General features: G+C 53.3%; 6 protein-coding genes across 6 annotated transcripts; 3 read left to right on the top strand and 3 right to left on the bottom strand.

Moving 5' to 3' along the window:
- Nucleotides 1–936: 936 nt before the first annotated feature.
- LTS14_007178 (uncharacterized protein) lies at nucleotides 937–2,676 on the bottom strand (the record flags this gene model as incomplete). Its single annotated transcript, XM_064839870.1, has 1 exon — nucleotides 937–2,676. One exon carries the CDS (start codon nucleotides 2,674–2,676, stop codon nucleotides 937–939), a length of 1,740 nt encoding a protein of 579 aa, XP_064692629.1.
- Nucleotides 2,677–5,754: 3,078 nt separating this feature from the next.
- LTS14_007179 (uncharacterized protein) lies at nucleotides 5,755–9,043 on the top strand (the record flags this gene model as incomplete). Its single annotated transcript, XM_064839871.1, has 7 exons — nucleotides 5,755–5,882; nucleotides 5,940–5,958; nucleotides 6,015–6,080; nucleotides 6,133–6,235; nucleotides 6,285–6,751; nucleotides 6,812–6,910; nucleotides 6,965–9,043. The coding sequence occupies 7 exons, from the start codon at nucleotides 5,755–5,757 to the stop codon at nucleotides 9,041–9,043; spliced, it is 2,961 nt and encodes a 986-aa protein (XP_064692630.1).
- Nucleotides 9,044–9,729: 686 nt separating this feature from the next.
- LTS14_007180 (uncharacterized protein) lies at nucleotides 9,730–12,297 on the bottom strand (the record flags this gene model as incomplete). Its single annotated transcript, XM_064839872.1, has 2 exons — nucleotides 9,730–11,083; nucleotides 11,105–12,297. 2 exons carry the CDS (start codon nucleotides 12,295–12,297, stop codon nucleotides 9,730–9,732), a joined length of 2,547 nt encoding a protein of 848 aa, XP_064692631.1.
- Nucleotides 12,298–13,892: 1,595 nt separating this feature from the next.
- Nucleotides 13,893–15,329, top strand: LTS14_007181 (uncharacterized protein; the record flags this gene model as incomplete). The annotated part of the gene is made up of 1 exon (XM_064839873.1): nucleotides 13,893–15,329. One exon carries the CDS (start codon nucleotides 13,893–13,895, stop codon nucleotides 15,327–15,329), a length of 1,437 nt encoding a protein of 478 aa, XP_064692632.1.
- A 375-nt stretch (nucleotides 15,330–15,704) lies between these two features.
- Nucleotides 15,705–17,191, bottom strand: ALG8 (glycosyl transferase; the record flags this gene model as incomplete). Its single annotated transcript, XM_064839874.1, has 4 exons — nucleotides 15,705–16,019; nucleotides 16,096–16,235; nucleotides 16,294–17,063; nucleotides 17,118–17,191. The coding sequence occupies 4 exons, from the start codon at nucleotides 17,189–17,191 to the stop codon at nucleotides 15,705–15,707; spliced, it is 1,299 nt and encodes a 432-aa protein (XP_064692633.1).
- Nucleotides 17,192–17,383: 192 nt separating this feature from the next.
- Nucleotides 17,384–19,369, top strand: LTS14_007183 (uncharacterized protein; the record flags this gene model as incomplete). Its single annotated transcript, XM_064839875.1, has 1 exon — nucleotides 17,384–19,369. The coding sequence occupies one exon, from the start codon at nucleotides 17,384–17,386 to the stop codon at nucleotides 19,367–19,369; it is 1,986 nt and encodes a 661-aa protein (XP_064692634.1).
- Nucleotides 19,370–20,095: the final 726 nt, after the last annotated feature.

Below are 20,095 nucleotides of genomic sequence, written 5' to 3' on the forward strand. Positions count from 1 at the left end.
AGGAATGGTATTCGTAGGTTGTTTCCAATGTGGGTGGAGATCAATAGCAGAGAAGCCTCTGTTTTCTTGCAAACCCATATCGATGTCCACATTTGGAATGCGAGTACCTCAAGCCTTTTCTTCATGTAAACTCCCCAGTACGCAGTCAAGCATCGAGACAGCGCGTAAATACACTGTCGTTTAGTCTCGAAAACGTCCAAGTCACTTGTTCAAGCCATGCAATCCAACAGTAAGTACCGACAGTGGCTTGACAGTAGTCATCGTTACTCTCATTGCCATCTGAGCTTCGCAACATGATCTAGTGACTAAAAGCCACACCTCATACGGCCTTCACTACGCAAGATCGATATGTATAGTTGCCCAAGATCTTGTACAACTTGGCCTGCAAGTCCGTAAGGAGGGCATCTCAGTCTACATCCTGGCTGCCACATGGCAATGTCGTCTTGTCAACCATGTCTGAGGCTGGTTGAGCGTATACGGCGAGAAGCTGCGCGGCGGCTTCGCCACTGCGATAGAGCTCGGTGCAGTGAAGGACAAGAATGAGTGAAGGCGATACACTACACCCGCTCCATAAGTCTAATGCTTCTGGCCACTGCCTGAGTTCCAGCGCTCTCTGACAATGGGAAGAGGACCTGATACAGCCGCTATCAAAGCTGCAGGATGAGTCATGGGGAACGGAACGAGATCCTAAATCGTGTCCCTAGAGTGCGCGCGAATCAACGAGCTTGAGCCAGAGTGTCGAGATCTCGTGCGTCCGCATCATAGGTGTATCCTAGTCAATGGGTCGAAGAAGTGGATGAGCCTCCGTGTTCCTACATCTAATCAGCATCACAGCGACCAATTCTCCGTCCTGCCAGTCAAAGGGATATGGCTGCCGTACGACACGACAGCTTGCAGTGCTCAAGTCCCACTGGAGGTACACGCGAAGGGGCCCACTTACAACACATATTCATCCAGACTGATCACATCGGGCTCGCTGAATATCAAGAAGAAATACTTCAGGGTTTCTGCCGTCCAGAAGCTCTCCATGCTATCAATCAGCTTCGGGTGTCGTTGCGTGACATCCTCAAGACCGGCATAAGCGATCTTGGTCTTGGTCAGGTTACTAATCGACTGGAACATAGTCCACGCCTTGTCTGGCAAAGTAGTGTCTCCCGTGACGCGGTACAGCACGAACAGACTCTCGATGGCCTCAGGTCGAAGCTGATACCTCGAGTCCTCGATGCTTACGAATCCTGGTGGAAGTTTGTTGGAGGAGATGATGGCTTGCGCCTCTTCTGCTCCATCGTGCGTGATGGCATCGTACCACCGTTTGTTGGACCATGCGCAGTCGTCAGTAGCTGTCACCGTACACGGCGCGGCACGGTATATCTCTGGCATGATACCGCTAGGCATACTATCATAGGCCCAGAGACAGCCATCCACGAGTTGACGGGCAGTCTCCACATCGTGCGTCTGTCGGAAGATCTTTGCGGCCAGTGCCACCATACCTCCAGCAAAGCATGTGAGGTGCTCACCTTCCGGTGTGAAAATCAGGTGGGCAGCAGATTTTCGCTTGACTGAGCCTATCACCAACAGTTCTTGGTTGTCTGGATTTAGTGGTCTGAAGAACATGTGCTCTTTGGCCGACGCAAGAGCTGTATTGTATAGTGTACGATACTGCTCACTTCGGCCGCCAAGCATGAGATGTTGTTTCGGGAAGTACTCGTACAGCGAGTCTGCCATGCCGCCAAAAGAGAATGTAACGTCCCGCGTGAAGTCTGCATTCTTCGTATCGATCTGAGTGGCGAACAGCCCAGGCACTTTCGTACGATTCTGCTGGTCCTCGAACAAGTCTGTGATGCGAGCAATGGCATCGTACCACTTGTGATTGCCAGTAAGCTGAGACAATCGTGTGAATTCCAGCGTCAAAGAGCCGACTTCAGCAAGTAAGGAGAATCTAGCTGCTTCTTGCAAGCCACCCAGGGCGCTGTTCTTCCAGTCCCATCGTGTAACAGGCATGCGGTTAGGAGTATCGAATGCTCCGTATAGCATGTCACCAAGCTCAACAGCCTTGTCTAGCAGGATATCGTACTTATGGCCGCTGACATCGTATGCACTGAGCAGACCACCGAGGTATCGTATCGTCGTCTCAAACACGTTGACCTCGTTTAATGAACAGGTGGTGAAGTCAATCTTCCTTAGCTCGGCAACGGCGACAGCAAAGTCCTTCTGCAAACCCATGATCCATAGCGTATCCAGCGAGTCTACCAGTGTAGCACCCCATCCTCCAAACCCATTGTGAGACTTGCCAGATATTGGAGCGACCTCATCCTGCAGCCATGCATTCTTTTTGTAGCCCTCCCAACTGTGAACGAAAGCTTCCTTCACAGCGGCCAAGCGAGATTGCCTCTCAGCCCGCTGGGTAGGCGTCTCTTCCGCAAAGTCGTGCTGTATCTTCGGGATGTGCTCAAGCGGTCCTGATGGCGGTGCGGTGAAGTTGTCGACTGGGTGTCTTTGGGGTAAGTCCCGCCATCTAAACTTCTTGCCAAAAAGCCCAGGGTGAGTGAGACGCTGTATGGGTGTCTGACGTGCTGTGCCATTGCCGTGAAGGAGAGAGACGGCCTGAACGAGAAGGAAAAGAGCGACTGTGATGAGGGTGATATGAAAAGCCCATCGTCGAAGGATTGGAAGCATAACGCCGAAGCGTCTGGGAGGAGGAACTCAAGGAGATAAGAAAACCAAGACCATCCTGGGTGGATGCTCGAGGTACTGAGGAAGGTGCTTTGAAAGGGAAGGATGTCTCACCATGGTCCACCCATACAAGGAATCTGTTGAGCATGAGCACGCACGCATGTCAGGGGCAGTGTCCGGTCGCCGATGACGTGTGGCATGGCAGATGAGGCATTTCGTGACGGGCGCTCAAGGAGTTTCAGATGGCATTAGAAGTATCGACTTGGAGATGAAGCTCACCAGGCGTGTTTGAAGACGGCGAAAGTACGTTGTGATAGCGATAACTGTGGTATTGCCATGGAGGAAGGTCAGACTCCTCTCGTATCGGGCCTAGCGTGCCGTCTGGTCGGCGAACTTCTCGACTCCAACCTCACCTTGAATCATGTCCTTCTAATACATATGAGACGCCAAGAATGATACAGCTTTCCCCTGACCAAATCACGAAGCGATGATGAATATCGTACTCATGCGCATGATCCTTGATATCAATAATCCTAAGCGGACATTGTAGATATGCGAACGAACAAGCCACACTGCCGAGATGGCTTTCAGTGGGCCAGAGCATACTGATCGAAGTTCCTCCATTTGATCCCATCGAGCGGCCAAACAACGGGAGATACTCAGCCTGGCGTCTTTCAGATAAGTGACCATCTCGCCGATATCGACCTTCGCACTAAGTCACCATGGTCGTCAGGAGGCGAGGTCGGCATCACCAGCCCAGGTAGGTTGAGCACGTATCGCAGCCTGTATCCCCAAATATGGAGACTATACGATGCGGCGCCTGTGCCTTCGGACTCATTTCTTTGCTATAGGCTTTGACTTCCTGGGTATAGGGACTGAGCGCTCAAATACCAAACCGTTCATGTGCGACCGTGGTGATTACTAGCCTTGGAGGACTATAGCTTCAAAGAGTCCAGACTCCGACCGTTATTTATGAAGCTCATCAACTTAGCAAGACAATAATGAAGCAGGATGGGCCAATAGACTGCTCAACATCAGCTGGAGAAGGTAGTCCTTTCGAACTCGACATTCATGAGACCGAGGATACTCACACTGCTGTCGACAATTCAGCCCACAGCCGGATTTTCGAGATCATATCACAGCGCCCCATGCGATTCAGACCGAGCTTCGTTTCGACTTTATAAATCAACTGCCATGTATTGACTCTGGCGTGGGCTGCACGATCTGGGATTACCATGAATGTGCATAGACCAGAGACCGACACTATTTCATCGTCTCCGTATGACAGGCGGAGTATGATGAGCTGGTGTATGATCCTCCCGTACTGCATTACAATTCAACAGTAATAGGGAGACCGGATGCTTTGCACAACCCCCGAATTTGGGTCTTTAACATACGAAACAGAGACATGATTTGTACTTACGTTGCTCACATTCGTCGAACACTAGGGCGTGTATGCTCGAAATCTATCAACAACGACCAGTCAACGCTCACAAGGCGGACTCTCTGACCATACAGGACGTGGAAAGGAATGAACCAATGCCTCGTGGTGGATAAGGGTGGCATCCACGGTCTAGACGTAAGCGCTCTATCAGGCATGCTACAGGATTCGCTAGTATGCCAGTCCCCGGAACCTCATGCGCCGAAGACATTCTTGACGCTTGTACCCCACTAAGATAGAGCGCCTTGGTTTGCTGTGGCTCGCGCCGCCAATCGGGCTGCTACTGCTATCTACCACGACCAAAAGGGTGTCCCTAGCATTTGCAGCTGCCGAACGTGATTTCGCAACTGCGAGTATCGTACCTGCGGATGCATAGTCTACCAGTACTTCAGCAGTGGTGCTTCGCTGCGGAGAAACGAGCTACTCATCATTAATATGCGCCAAGACGACAACATCGTACCGCTTATCATAGTCGAGACACCTGTGGCTGGGAGTGCAGCACTGAGAGTGTCCAAGTATGAGTCGTGAGCCATCTTGTCTTGACTTGCAATTTTGAGTATATTTTCTCCGCCGCAACGATCGAGCATACCCTCTGAGTGGTGAGCAAGATACGGCGGGTCTGACAATGTTTGATGGGATGAATTATCCGGCTACGAAGTCTCAATTCAGTAGCGATCGGATGAAAGGCGTGTACAGTCTATCGCCTCCGTCCGTACATTTTATCCATCCGTTTCTCGCGCTGTGTGCGTTGGCAATCGGTAGATTGCTCGACAGACTCGATTCATACTTTCAGCATGGTTGCGATGAAGGAGAAATTGACACCTGTGCTATCTCCCGATATTAGAGGGTATCGATACATCCAGTGAGCAGTGAAGTGTGCTGATGTTATGGTCCATGCAAAGGCGATTAGAACGAATACAAATACATGGGTTACGAAAGTCTGATCAGGAGTCTACCGTTACGAACTCGACGTAGGGAAGGGCAGAATTCTTGAGGAGCCCCAAACCGATTCCAAGCAACATGGCGCTAGAGTTTTAGCGCAGATGGTGCCGTTCCGCTGTGGCTTTTGTGTGTGGCGCCCATCTCAATGATTGCGATTGATGATGGCAAAGAAGTCGTTGAACATGGCTGCAATCGACGAACAAAACCTTGTGTCGCGCGCGCTGAAAGTGTCGGTAACGCATAGTATACGTAGCGTGCTCGAAGCACGTCTATTGCGCCCAGGGAAGCGAGAGGGACGTCAACATATCGACGTCTTGACAGCCGGCAGAGTTCCACCAGAAGAGTCCTACACTAGGTACCCCGAGCCTCAGACTTATGCTTGACCTGTACATTCTCTTGCCTCCTCCCGCGTTCATTCTCTCCAACACATAACTGCTGACTGCAGCCACTGCTGCGCAACCACACAGTTCCACCACGACGCGTCGAACCTCGACCTGAACCTCATCACCATCCTTTCCCCCATCGTGACCACCTCGCGCAAGCTCTGCGCGCCAACCCACATTCGCAAACAGGCAACGCGACCACGTCATCCCTCCTTCACCAAATACTTCCATAACCATCGCACACCATCACCAATCCTATCACTGCCTGGCTCGTCAATATATTGCTGCCCCCGAGCGGCACCACAGACAGTCAAGATGGTGGTCCGGGGCAAGAAAGTTGTCGTGATACTGGACACTCCTAAGAATGTGACGGACACCACGGAAGGATGGGCCATGAGTGGGACCAATGAGTTCTTCCCAGACTACGAGAGCTATATCAGACGGTTCGTACATGCACAACTCATATGTCGATGTCACCATCAAATGCTGACTACCTCTAGGCTGGAGTACTTGAAGCAGGTGCGCGAACACGTGACAAGCAGCAATATATGTCCACACTACTAACACAGCTGCAGAAGAAGTTCATCGACGCTGTCAACGGCAAGTCTGGCCTAACCTTCTTCGAGGCACTTGAGTCTGAGGTATGATGTCACATGACTTCCTACGAAGATATAATCTTTAACAAGCGAGCAGAATCGAAGTGCGAAAGCCATCGAGGACATCTTCCCGCCTCCACTCAAGGACCCCATACTGCGCAAAGTGCAGTTCTCGACTATCTCACGGATGGACGACCTTGGTAAGAAAAACCAAGCAAGCCGACATTTTCGATACTGATCCATATACAGTGAGCGCTGTATTCGACGAGTTCAAGAAGGACTTCTTCCCAGGCGAGAACGTTCATGTATTCTTCGAAGATGGCGACAACTTCACGGGTCTCATTCGCGAAAAGGCCAAGTTCCCCATGATCAGGCAAGTCGATTCAGGGGTCGTAATGACCAAACTGGTTGATACATTTGCTTATACACTACTCAGAGGTCCCGACGGTGCCGTTCAGCGTCCTGCGTTCTCTCGCTACTTCGTTCGTCTGCCTGATATGCCCGACAAGGAGGCTCTGGTCGACGACAAGCACATTCGGCGTGACAAGAAAGTATTCACCAAGCAGAATCTTCGTCAGTTCCTGAAAAGCTCGTTGCAGCGCGAGTCCTGGATTGGCGCTCCATGGCTCGTCAAGGAGCACTTGGCGATCACGCACCGCCTGCCCATGGAGATCCCGCCACACCTCATGCAAGACGCTAAGCTGCTCGCGAACAAGGTATGCGTGTCCTCTGGCGACAGAAAACATGTGGACGAACATTCAGCTGACCCTCACTAGCAAATGCTCCAGATGAAGACACCGAAAAGCCGTCGCGGTCGTCCATCCGAAGAGCATGCGAGACAACAGCAAGAGCTAGCTCGCTTGCAGATGCAACAGGTCAGTATAACGTCGACTATGGATTTGCAGCACTTCCACTGACTCAAGATCTAGCACCCTGGAGCGCCGCCGCACCATCTCCAGCAGGGCTATCACCAGCCGCTGGCCTCTCGTATGGAGCCTCGACCGCTTCCGCCACCGCCAATCCGCTATCCGATCGAAGACACGGACTTGCCACCGCAAGGTAAACAACGACCACAGATGGACTTCTTGACCGACGAGCAGAAAGCATATGTTGAGAGCGGCCGTCGTATCGAGTTTGACGACGTCTCCATGGAGTCGACTGGCCTGCTGCTCGAAACCTGGAATACGCTCAACGTCCAATGCGAGGTGTATGTGCTCGATAGCTTCACCCTCGACGACTTCAAAGACGCTATGAACTACCGGGACGTCGACACACCTTGCGAGTTGCTGGACGAGGTTCATTGCGCAGTTTTGTCGCAAATTGTGGACAAAAATGGCAAGTTGCAGATCGTTGGTGGGATGGCTGACATGGTTGCTGATGTCGATGATACCGTCTCGGACGGCCACATCGAGAGCGAGGTCTCAACGCCACAGCCTGACGTTCCTGCTCGCTCAACACGTAGCCGTCTCAGTCACGTCGACCCTGCAGTCGAGAACGGTCGAACACCCACCAGCGATAGGCCTCATCGCGCAGCCGAAATGCTTGGTGAGCGCGGGTGGAAGACCAGGCTTGCGGCCCGTGAGTTCGAGAATGGTGGTTGGCTACTTATCATGATTGGTCTGCTACATCAGCTTTCCGCCAAGCCCATGTGGAAGATTCGTTGTGACAAGATCCTGGCTGAGCTTGCGCCTGTTGACCTCGACGCGACACCAGAGACAGCCATCGAGCGGTACCAGGAGCTTAACGTCAATTTACGCCTGTCAGCCTTGCAGATGATCACCTTGCTTTCGATTAGCACGCCTGCCATCAAGCAGTTCTTGGAGTCTTGCAGTGACGACATGACAGATGTGCGCAAGCGAAAAATTGAGCACCAACGCGAGAAGAAAGTTTGTGCTGAGGAGCTACAGACCAAGGATAGAGACCGCAGGATCTTGTGGCCCCAGAACATGCCGGATTCGCCGAAGCAGGAGAGCGCAGAGCCAGTCTCGGTGACTTCGGCAAATGGCGATGGTGACGACACACTCGAGACCAACGGAGCTGGTAGTTCCGATCCAGAGGACGAGGCGCCAGCGTCTGGCCGCTCACTACGTCGTGCAAGCGATCGCAAGCGGAAGCGTGACGAGGACAATGCTCGGCGCGAGAAGGAGAAGGCCGAGAAAGCTGAGGCTGCGAAGAAGGAGAACAAGCAGTCGAAGGAATTCAAGAAGCTGCTCAAAGAGATTGATGAGCTCAAGGAACACATTTTTGATCTCGAGGCTAAGATTGCGGACTGTGATGCCGACCTGCGCGAGGCTAATGTCCAGCGTACGAAGGTACTCGGGAAAGATCGCTACTGCAATCGCTACTACTGGTTCGAGCGTAATGGTCAGCCCTTTGGCGGTCTGCCTAGATCGAGCACGGCAAGCTATGGCTATGCGAATGGCCGAATCTGGGTGCAGGGTCCGGACGATCTGGAGCTGGAGGGCTTCATTGATCTTGCGCCAGAAGACCAAAAGGCGTATCGCCTTCGGAACGGAGTCAGTGTGCTGGAGCGTCGCAAGCAGGAAGAGGGCACCACGAGTCTCATGAATGCGCAGGAGTGGGGCTACTACGATGATCCGGAGCGTCTGGACCAACTCATCGCTTGGCTCGACGAGCGTGGCGAGCGTGAGAAGAAGCTACGGAAAGAGCTCTGCGATTGGCGAGAAATCATTGCGCAGTTCATGGAGGCGAAAAAGTCGTTCATCAATGGCGAAGCGGCTCGTAAAGTCGAGGCGGAAGAGGAGCACGCAACGAGGGTCAGTACTCGTCATGCTGCAAAGGAAGACAGTGCCGAGGCGAAGCAAAGATGCTGCAAGTGGACGAATGGTATGGCTCTGGAGGAGTACGGACATATCCACTCCAGGCCGGAGCGGAAGAAGGAAAAGAAGGTTAAGGTTGCTGTGAGCCAGAAGGGCGCGGCTACGCTTGTTAGTCGGTCCACTGGGAAGCTGGTCACGAGGCAGGGTGGGAACTACAGCTTCAAGTAGGTGATGTGCTGGGATGTAAGGGATGTGTGGGACTTGTTGACTTTAGCGCGGTGTTCGAGAGGGCCCCCAATGTTCGGTGCTGAAGCTGAAGCTGTGTGGGGGATTATGCTGCTTTCGAGTGAGCTCGCTGCTTGCCGAGGGGACTGCTAGAAATGGCGAAAGTTTTGCTCGAAGACCAAACCAAAGAGTGGAGTTACTGCTAGACAGTTGATCTTCAATCGATCCATGGGTGCCTCAAGCCCTATAAACCGATACCTTGTTGATCCTCAATCTTTTCGTCCGCTTACATCGCTTATGACAAAGACTGCAGCATGGGAGAAGCACTGCACGGATCTAGAACGCTGCATCGAAGACACGCTTGATCTTCCAAGAGCGAGAAGGGGATCTGCAACCAGCTTTCCATGCGCTATCAATCTGATCCTATCTGCCCAAGACACGCTCTGCAGCCCAAGCAAACACAACGAGCTCGAGCGTGCCAAATCGCTCAGAGCAAGCAATACCCAGCGACCCATCCAAACGCCACTTATGCATTGGTAGATCACGGCGCGCAAGACAATACAGGTACATGTTCATCCAACTCCCTCAGCATGTGTACGCTGGTATTAGTGGACGATCCTTCCTCCCTCTCTTATCAACCCGAAAACGATCATAGCAATGCAGACAAGAAAGGAAAAGTTGCCTGTCGCTTATGCGACTTCCTCCTCTGCCCAGCCGTTCAGACCACCTTGCTCCGAGACGCCTAGTCCATAGCCGCCGTACCCGTTACCCAAGTTCGATCCTAGGCCGACGAGTGCTCCGTTTTGCTGCTGTTGTACCTGTTGTGCTTGCTGCAGGTTGAAAGCTGGTAGACTCACGGCACGGCTGTGCTGACTCCGTTGTGCTTGCTGGTTGGAGAAGGAGTTCAGACCAGACATGCCGCCTAGGCCGTGGGTGATATTCACACTCTGGTGGCTTCCGTGGCCGAAGGGTTGGGACATGGGGACCTCGAGACCGCCGTTCGTGGTGGCTCTGGTCGAGGTCACTTCATTTGGTGAGCTGTAGAACGCTTGTTGTGCTGACGGCTGCTGCGGCTGAGTGGAGTAGGGTTGCGCGTATGCAGTCGGTGGACTCGCATCGTCTAGCGACATCTGTTGGAGTTGCTGCTGTGCTTGCTCGGCTACGGCTTGCGCACTCTGTTGTGATGCGGCGAGGTACAAGGTCAGCGGGTTGTTGTTGCCAGAGTTGAAGATCGTGGACGCCGTGGGGCCATGAAGAGGATTGTATGCGTTGTTTGTGTTCGCACCAGAACTCGCAGGCGAGATAGAATTATGTGCACGATTGGGCTGAAGTCCGTTGACTGGGGAGGGCGAGCCAACGCCGTTTTGCTCTTGAGGCGAGTGTTGTTGAGCCTGCTGCTGGGCCTGCTGCTGCATGTGGTGCTGATTCATGACCTGTCTTGGTGGGTTGCCACACCTGTCCTTGCCAAAGTTCACCTTGAAGCGCTTATACTCCTCCTTCTGTCTCACTGCCTCGATGGCCTTGATGGCGTTGGCAATGTTTGTGAAGTTGACGAAAGCACAACTCTTTTCGCGTAGCGTGTTCACAAGCTCGATCTCGCCGTACTCCTGGAAATCCTGTCTCAAGCGCTCTTCACTCCATGACTCGTCCAGGTTGCCAATGTACACGTTTCGTGACGCACCACCGGAGACGGCAAGTGCGATGGCTGGTGGCAGTGCACCGGAGTGCTTGCCCCAACCAATCTTGAGGCGGCGATTGTGTATCATAAGACCCTGCAAGTTGCTGAGCGCATAAAACGAAGCAGCTGATGTAGGGTCGATGAATGTCACGAAGCAGATATGCTTGTCGGGAATGTACCGGATGTGGTGGAGAAGGCCACCACGCACAACGTTGCAAATCTCCTCGATAGTGGTCTCGGGATGAATGTTGCCAAGATAGACAGTCCTGTTGCCTAGGTTGCTCACACCTCCCGCAGTAGTTGCTACTGCAGCGGCGGCAACGGATTGCTGTGCAAGCGCATTTGTGATCAAGTCGCGGTCAGCGCTATTAAGCACGTGAGCATACCCAGGCGCAATGCCGAGATATTGAGCAGCGTTTTGCTGCTGGGTCTTTGACACGTATGCGCATCGATCCTTGCCATAGTACACTCGGCGAGGTGCCTGCCACTTTGCTTCTTGAGGAAGCTGCGTGACCGCTTTGATCGCATTTCCAATAGACAAGAAGTGGACGAAGCCGATCGCCTTCTCACGGACGATTTTCACTGTGTCGATTGGCCCGAAGTTGCTGAGATCTTCGCGCAGCTCGTCCTCTGTCACCTCTTCCGGCAGGTTGCCAAGGTAGACATTGCGCGAGGCACCAGACTGCTGTACCGCAAGCGCAACAGAGGTAGGCACGGACGAAGGCTTACCCCAGCCAACCTTGATATCTTGACCCTTTACAGACAGCTTCTTCAAAATCGCGTCGGAATGAAAGTGCGTCGCAGAGGAACCGTCCAAGAAGGAAATGAAGGCGCAGTTCTTGTCGGGCAACAAGCGTACGGACTCAATCTGTCCGCTCCTGACATGGCCAAGGATCTCCTCAGCTGTCGTCTCCGGAGGGATGTTACCAAGGTAGACAGTCCTGCTCGTTCCGGAGACAAGACCAGGCGCAAGCTGCATCGCGTTGCCATAGCCAGCCATACCACCCATGCCGCCCATACCACCCATACCAGGGTTCGCCAGAGCGTTGAAGCCGGTCGTGGGAGACTGCACACCACCAAAGTACGACGAGGCACCAAGCGCAGTCGGCGATGTCATACCAACATATGCGCCGGGCGACATGATTGACTGCTGCTGGTGGAAGGTGGTGTTCATCCGCTGGAGCGAGTTCTGGCGATGGCCATTGGTTTGTGGTGCGAAGTTGGAGAAGCTCTGAAATTGCGGGGACTGGAAGGTAGGAGGCGAGCCAGGTTGGAAGGGGCTACCCATCAACAGTTGTGAAGGCAATAGCGGAGTGAAATTCATGTCGTAGCCGGTCTGTGGGGTCTGCATGTCGGGCGCATTGTAGTGGCTGATTGAAGGTCGACCAGTATTGATGGGTTGTACGTTTGAGCGCTGAGGATGCCTGTCTGCGTATCCGCCAATCGATGGTTGGGCGTTGTGAAAAGAGGAGTGAGAAAAGCTGCCAATGTCGCCTGCTAGGGAAGACTTTGGCGCAAATGACTGTGTGTGACGATGTCCGAAGCCCGATGTGACGGGCATCGCGTCGCTGGCCTGCATGCTTAACATAGGTGATGATAGGATACTGTAGTAGGGAGTGGAGGTACTATAGCCGCACGGAGTATGTCTCGGTAGCTGGCCTTGATCAAACGGTGTCCAACGGTCCTGTCAGATGAGGATGACGATAACAAGGTCAAGTGGCCTGTATAAAGATATCCTGAAAGCGGCCCAACGTTACTCGATCTGTATCGCTATCGATCGCTGGTGGTCGCTGGCCACGCCTCGATCGCTCTCGCTCTTCAGCTGCTGTTGCTTCAAATCGCCAGCTATGCCACTTGCAGGTGTATACACGGGGTCTTCTCTTTCAAGATGTCGCCAATCTCAAGCGGTGTCCAATGTAACAAGTGATTAGCTTGGGCGGAATGATGGCCTTCCTGGACGGACGAAGAATGGATAATATGGAATGGAACAAGACTTAAACAAAGGCTCTGAAGGATATAGAAGCTGATAGTAGAAGGACAAGTGAAGGAATGACGACTGTGCCAAAGAGCAGCAGTATAACGCTGGCAGGGAAAAAGAGAAGGGCTGCAGTCTGTACACGCAATAGTAGTATTCCAGGTGAAAGTTATGGAGGCATGGGTCTGGCATGCATCAAGGAGTGCTAATAGGGGAGAAATGAGATGGTCCCAGCGCACCGGACGGACCTTTGCGCCTAGGCATGAAAGACGTTGTGTGTGTCGTTTTGTGGGTGGCAGAGGTTGGCTCGAAGGGCTGTAGAGAGCAAGGCACGATAAGATGTTCCATCTTTGTATGAAGAATCAAGAGCATTATGATATGTAGAACTAGAGAAGTCTTGAATATACGATTCGTGAAGCTCGTGTGCTGCCAGTGCGGTTCAACGAATAGAGCTCGCTTGTTCCTGGATCCTGAGCTGATGAAGTCTAGCGTCCGGTCCATTTGTGGAGAAGGACGGATGCATGAGCGGCTTGTGCCATCCCACGGGCGTGTGCTTTGCGGCGGGAGATTATTATTGTTGTTCTTCGATGACCGGGTGGCACAGTCATCACATAGCCTGTCCCACGAATCTAGACCAACAGGAAGACTCCTCGATGGCGAGCTGGCAAGGGTAAGGCGAAGCATATCACATCGAAAACGATTCGTTAGCGACAAGCCGCTTTGACATGCTAACCAAGGCTTGACATTGCGGTGTTGCCCAATGGAAGGCGAGCTCACATCGCCGAAGTGAACAACCTCATGGACCTGCCAAAACCGAGATAGGCTGCAATACCTCTCTGGCAGTCCAGAGTCACCGTGAAGAACATAATCGATAAGCTTGCCCTTGGCCCGCCATTGAATGACAGACCGATCGCGCCGTCGTCAAAACTTTCGACAATATGATGATGGACCGCTACATGCAGTCAGCTCGTTGACAAAGCCGCAACGTGACGATGACCGATGGAAATCTGTCTACTACTTTATTATGCTGGTATCACGCTTGTAGCCTCGGATGAGATCACGCTCTTACTAACAATGCGGGGAACACCTGGTTCGTAAAAAGACTACATATGTGCTTTATATGCAGCCAACCTGAGCAAGTAAGTGGCAGTATCCCACATATTCCTATCTCCTCGCTGTTCCCTCTACCGCTGCCCATAATGGAATACGACAAATCCACCGGCCCAGCAGAACCAGAATCACAATCCTACGCCCACTCCACCACCACAACCTCAAGTAGCAAAGATGGCAAACTTCGCATCAACGGCCCAGCAGTCAACACCTCACCCCTATCCCAACCCATCACCTTCCCCTTCTCCGGCCTGACAGCCCCAAACCGCTTCCTCAAAGCCCCCATGACCGAACGCCTCTGTCGCTGGAACACCGAATCCGAACCTATCTCAGCGCGCGGCTACCCAACAGAAGAATACACGCACCTCTATCGGCGCTGGGGCGAAGGCGGGATCGGGATCATCGTAGCAGGAAATCTGATGCTTCGCTACGACGCCGTCGAGGCCTTTGGGAATCCCATCTTACAGGACGACCACGATAATCGAACCGCGGCTTTCAGGAAAGTGAGCGAGGTGGCGAAGAAACACGGCTCCCTTTTCATCGCCCAGCTCTCGCATCCAGGACGGCAAGGCGGTGCGGCTCTGAACCCGAATCCCGTCAGCGCCAGTGATGTCCAGCTCAAAATCGAGTGGGCGGGAAACAAATTTAACAAACCCCGTGCCCTCACCGTCCCGGAGATCCACGAAGTAGTGCGACAATGGGGTGAGACCGCCTATCTCTGCTACAAAGCCGGATTTGACGGAGTACAAGTCCATTGCGCACACGGGTACCTCCTCGCCCAATTCCTGAGCCTAACAACGAACAAACGAACAGACGAATACGGCGGCAAGCTCGAAAACCGAAGCCGAATTATATTCGAGATCATAACAGAGATCAAACGACGTGTCCCTGACCCTAAATTCATGATCTGTGTGAAAATCAACTCCGTCGAATTCCAGCCTGGAGGGCAAACACCAGATGACTGCAAAAACCTCTGCCTCAAGCTCGAGGAAGCCGAAGTCGATTTCGTGGATCTTTCGGGTGGGACTTTCGAGGGACGTGCTTTCGAGCATAAGAAGGAGAGTACCAAGAAACGGGAGAGCTACTTTATTGAGTTCTCGGAGATGATACGACCACTTCTAAAGAAAACCAAAGTCTACGTCACTGGCGGCTTTCGCACAGCTTCCGGGATGGTTGCTGCCATCGAGACAGGAGCCTGCGACGGGGTAGGCATCGGCCGACCTTTGGCCGCGGAACCATATCTATGCAAGGAGATTCTGGAGGGGAGGGTGCATGGCGCGATAGAGAATTCTGTTCCCTTGCCGTTGAATACGCAGAGTTCGGGGTCTCAATTGCATCAGGTTGGGAGGGGAGAGGAGGAGGTGAGTGATTGGAGTGAGGAGAGGGAGGTGCGGCGGTGGGTGGAGGCGAACGAGAGGGAGACGGAGAGGAAGATATCGATCTTGCCGAAGGTGGATAGTTCGGGGTATGCTGTTTTGAAGGCGGAGGCGGGGTTTGCGTATTTGAGGGATGGAGCTGTCGTTTAATATAGATTTCGGTTGGTTGGGGTAGGTTAGAGATGTGGTAAGCCTTGCTGCGGGAGCGAGGTTCTTCTTTGATTTGCATTTACATGTGTGGATGTCTTTCTATGAAGTGAAGAAAACGACCAAGAAGCCTAGCCAACTGCCCACCACGCCTATAGCGGAGTACGTGCTCACGAACATCAGCGGCAGGAACTCATAATTTGCTCCGAAGACGAGTTGGTGCACTAGCGAGCAGTATAGCATAAGCGGGATCGCCACAGCGATATAGAGCAGTGTGAAGCGATCGAGGAGAAAGACGCGCGGTCGGGGTGAGCTATATGAATGGTTTGGTCAGCGACTCGTGCATGGCAATTGGACTGGACCGTGATCTTCAGCAACTTACGCAGGAGCCAGTCCATCGAACCCAACAAGCATGACTACGAGCCAGATGATGGTATAAACCACCTTGATCGGCCCCTCCATGACCGTGAAGAGCAGCGGGAACAAGCTCACGTGTCCGGCTACAGCTAGCGGGCGGAAGGCGCCGAGGTACCGACGGTCGGTCAATGCCAGGAGGGAGAAGGGGATTAGTACCAATAATATGGCTTTTTCGTGCACGTGCCAGCCGAAGAGGAAAGAGGCGTAGGCGCAGAGGGTGAGAGTGCTCGTGAAGGTGTGCCAGGTTGGGTGGAGGAAGAGTTTTATTAGGGCGGGCTGTTTTGGTGTGAGGGTTTCTTGTCAGTTGTGTGGTTGTCTTTGTCTGTGTCTGTTGGTTGGAGGGCGGACTTACGATTTGCGCGGCTAGGGTGAGGATGAACGTCATTCGTGGCGTGATATTTGGCAGGATGGCGAAGGCGGTGTCGCCGACCAGACCTCGTGTGACGCTATTGACGGCTTCGTGGTTGAGGGCGAGTTTGAGATAGGGTGCGGCTGTTGTGTGAAGATTGTTAGCGGGTCTCCTTCCCATGAAAATCCGGCCGTGACATACCATAGATGAGCACTCTATCACAGAGTGAATACAGTGCCCACACATTTGGTGCCCAATACGCATGACAGAGACCTCTCGAGAACGGAAACAACCTCGAGAGCAACTGCTCCATCTGACCCATGTAAACGAACGGTCCGAAAGCCAGTCCAGCGACAACACCAATCCCAAGGCCAAGCTTGACGCAGTTCAACCATTGAATATCGAATATCGACTTAGACCCCAAACAATATGCTCGAAGTAGGTAGACAAAGTAGGCTGGCGCCAAGTACAAGTAGATATGCTTCAAGCACAGCAGAGCCGCAAACAGAAGCCCGGAAACCAGGAGTCCGGATTTCTTGCGCGCGAGCACGATACTGAGGATGAGGATGCCGTACAAGAACCCATTGTACTGGAAGTGGATGTGATCGATAATCAAGAGGCCGGGACTCAAGAGGATAGACAAAGCAGCAGCATGCGCTTGCCTCTTCTCCTTCGCAGGACTGCTCTTCACGAACAGCCATAGAGCGAAAACCAGCACGAATTCGGTCACGATGACTGTACTTCGCTGGAAGAAAATCGTGTTCCAGCTAGCATAACCCAGGTTCGCTACTTCTAGCATGCGCGGGTCGATGTATTTGGCTGCCTGGGAGAGGGTCCATTCAAAGTAGGCAAAGAAGGGAGGGTAGTCGAGGGTCCATTCTGAGGTGTTTTCGTAGTACCATTGTTGGAAGGGGAGGGAGTGGGTAAGGGCTAGCCAGTTACGGTGGACTTCGAAGTCGGTTGATTTGCTGCTGGTGTGTTAGTTGGGATCATTGTTGTGAGATAGGGTTGATATGGTGGCGTACTAGGCTGGCCAGAGGAGGACTTTTAGTGCTGTGGTGGCCACGGAAGTTTGGAGCAGGGTTGGATAGTCGGACATTGTCTCGAGTCCGTCTGTCAGCTCGGCATGGTGCGTGGGTTATCTATATCATGATTGGTGGTTGTGTATCGACATGTTTCATTATCATTGTCATTCAAAAGGAGATCAGACTTCATGCACGCTTACGTCAGCATTGAAGATGGCGACTTCCTCATGTTATCCTCGATGTAACCAGGCTATATATTGCCTTCAATGTTGCCACGATCCATCGCCCACTCTACCGCCCGCCATGTCACATTTCCACCACCATGCACACTCTGCAGCTGCACCTGCGGCTCCCTCTTCCTTCCCCAACGACGTTCCGCCTCTTCCAGCCGCAAAGCCCCCTCGACCTACGCCAAAGCCCGCCAAGAAAAAAGCCAAGTGCTGACAGCGACAGGCGCAAAGGAACGCAAGGCACTCAACGAGCACAATGCCAGCGCGGTCACCGACATCCTCGCCAATCTTCCCCAAGCCTTCCGGGTCATGACAGCAGCCAGGGCCGCGGCCTTCTTGCAGGATTTTGAGAAGCTGGTGGCGCGGCATATGGGTCGGAACGTGAACAAGACGGAATTCCAGGCCCTGGTCAAGGAGTCGGGCTTGCCCATGCAAGATCTCTTCAATCTCAACCTCATCCTGGTCAATGTGCCGGGGGATAACTACCTGGGGAAGAAACTCATGTTTGCGCTGAGTGTTGCCGGGTTGGAAGATGCCACCATCTCCATCTGCAGTCACGCGTTGCTGGGGAACAAGGTCAGGCCGAACTTATTGCGAAGCGCCGAGATTGTGTATGCGCGGGGCCATCTGAAGCAGTTGGCGAGGTACGGGAAGAGCTACCGTGCCATGGTGCTAGAGGGCAAGATCATGCGAGCGCTGGGTGATGAAGATGAGGCTCTGGCGATGTGGGAGAAGGGGATGGGTGCTGCGGTGGCGCGTGGGCAGCGCATGCTAGATATGAAGAGGAGGGGAGTGATCTCCGAGCTGCAGGCTGAGCGTGTCCTACAACAGCGGGATTCCGTCGAGCTCTCTAGCCCGTGGATCGAATTGACCCTGTTGCGATATGATCGATATGTGCGTTTCTGGGGACAAAACGATTTCACGGCGGCACAGGCTGAGCTTGAAAAAGCGGAGAAAGCTGCAGACATCGGTTGCAGGATGGATGATCCGACTAGCCACTATCACAAAGCTGAGTTCTTCAAGAAGGCCGACCCGGATGGGACGACAAAACATACTTCCGTTTGGCTATATCACATGACTAAAGCAGCTACCTCAGGACATGCTATCGCGTGCCATAAACTGGGTATCTTCTATGCCGAGAGTGGATGGAAATACATCGACGACGAACCGCCGGATCATGTGAAACCGACACCCTTTGATAGCTATCCTTCTGACTCCACGAGTCTCCTGTCAACTCTCCAACGCATGTTCACCTTCTTCCCACCACAAACTGCAACAGAAGCAGCGAAACGCGAATCCGACGATCTTTTCCACACGGCCGCGTTCCCATCTACACCCCAACACCGCTGGCTGATGGCCTCCCACTGGCTAAAGCTGGCCATGCAACACATGTACGCCCCCTCCTACCTCTACGCCGCCCAAATGCTCGTACATGAACGATACTGGGCGCAAGCGCAAGCCCCGAAAGCCGCACTCCACATGACCGCGGAGCGTTACAAATACGCCAACAAAGCCGACTACGAAGCCAAAAACCCAATCGTCAAGCCCAACTCCGCCGAAAAGCAGGATGAACCGCCCGAAGACCCCCTCATCCCCCGCACCGCCTCACACACCGACCTCGCCAAAACCTACCTCACCCAAGTCTTCAACGCCTGCACAGCCCATTCACTCTACCTCTCCGCCCTGGCCCGCGAACAAAAGGCCGCTTCCCTACGCGGCCCCAAGCTCCGCAGCGCCCAACAGCAACAGGAACCTATCTTGGACGAAAGCGCGCTGGATGGACGCCAGTTCAAGCGTGGGGAGGATGTGAGCGAGGAGGTGATGGAGTGGTTCAGGTTTCCGGATGTGAGGGAGATGTGGAGTGAGCAGGCGGAGGGGTTGGCGGTGACGGCGAGGGGGCTTTGCGATGAGAGGGGGTGGGATTTGGTGGGGCGGGATGGGGGGTTGGTTTATTCTTGTCGGAAGAGGGGTGTGGGTGGAAGTGGTGGTGAGGTGGATGGTGGTGAGGTGGATCGGAAGTAGTGGTTGATGTGCGCTGTGAGCTGAGTGGAGTTCCGGTGAGCGCATACCCTGTTATGTATAACACGTTATGTATACCGAAATCCATTTCCGTAATAATCCTCCCACCCGTTAGGTAGCTCTCCCTTCCGCACGATCCTGACACCGACCCCAGTTACGCCAGCCAGGAAGGATATCTCGAGCTGGTGAACGGTCAAGTGGCGAACGAGACCTCGTTTCGACGATTTTGGCAGGCGGCTCGACGATGACATCTATCCGCCTCGCTCTCCTCTCGGGATCCAGCTGCAGAATCGGGGTCTGATGAGCCTTAAGGTGAGCAACATCGGTGGTGTGAGCAGAGGATTTAGATTCAAAAGCGCTAGTGGTAGTGCCGGGGGGATAGTACGAATGCACCAGCCCAGGACTCCCGATCTTCACGCCCGAAGTAGACCGTCCAATCTAGATCTCCCACTCTCCCTGATGGGAGGTGGAAAGTCCATTTTCTTACTGTGTCATATGCTTGAATGGTGTGGTAAATCCGGGCGTCGAGGAGTGGTTGAAGTTCAGCGTGGATGCCTTTGCAGGTTTGAGCGAGAGCAGTATATGTGGACCACGCGGCGATGTCCTGGCATGTGGTCGTCCGCGTAGTAGGGAGCTCGTCGAGGATGACGGTTGTTGTGATTGTGAAATCGGAGATTAGGAGGTCTTAGATCTGGAGACGAAGTTCGGGTGGGCGAGTAAGTAGGGTTG

This window comes from Recurvomyces mirabilis (genome assembly GCF_035927965.1).
Source record: "Recurvomyces mirabilis strain CCFEE 5264 chromosome Unknown scaffold_19, whole genome shotgun sequence".
NCBI classification, from domain to species: domain Eukaryota; kingdom Fungi; phylum Ascomycota; class Dothideomycetes; order Mycosphaerellales; family Teratosphaeriaceae; genus Recurvomyces; species Recurvomyces mirabilis.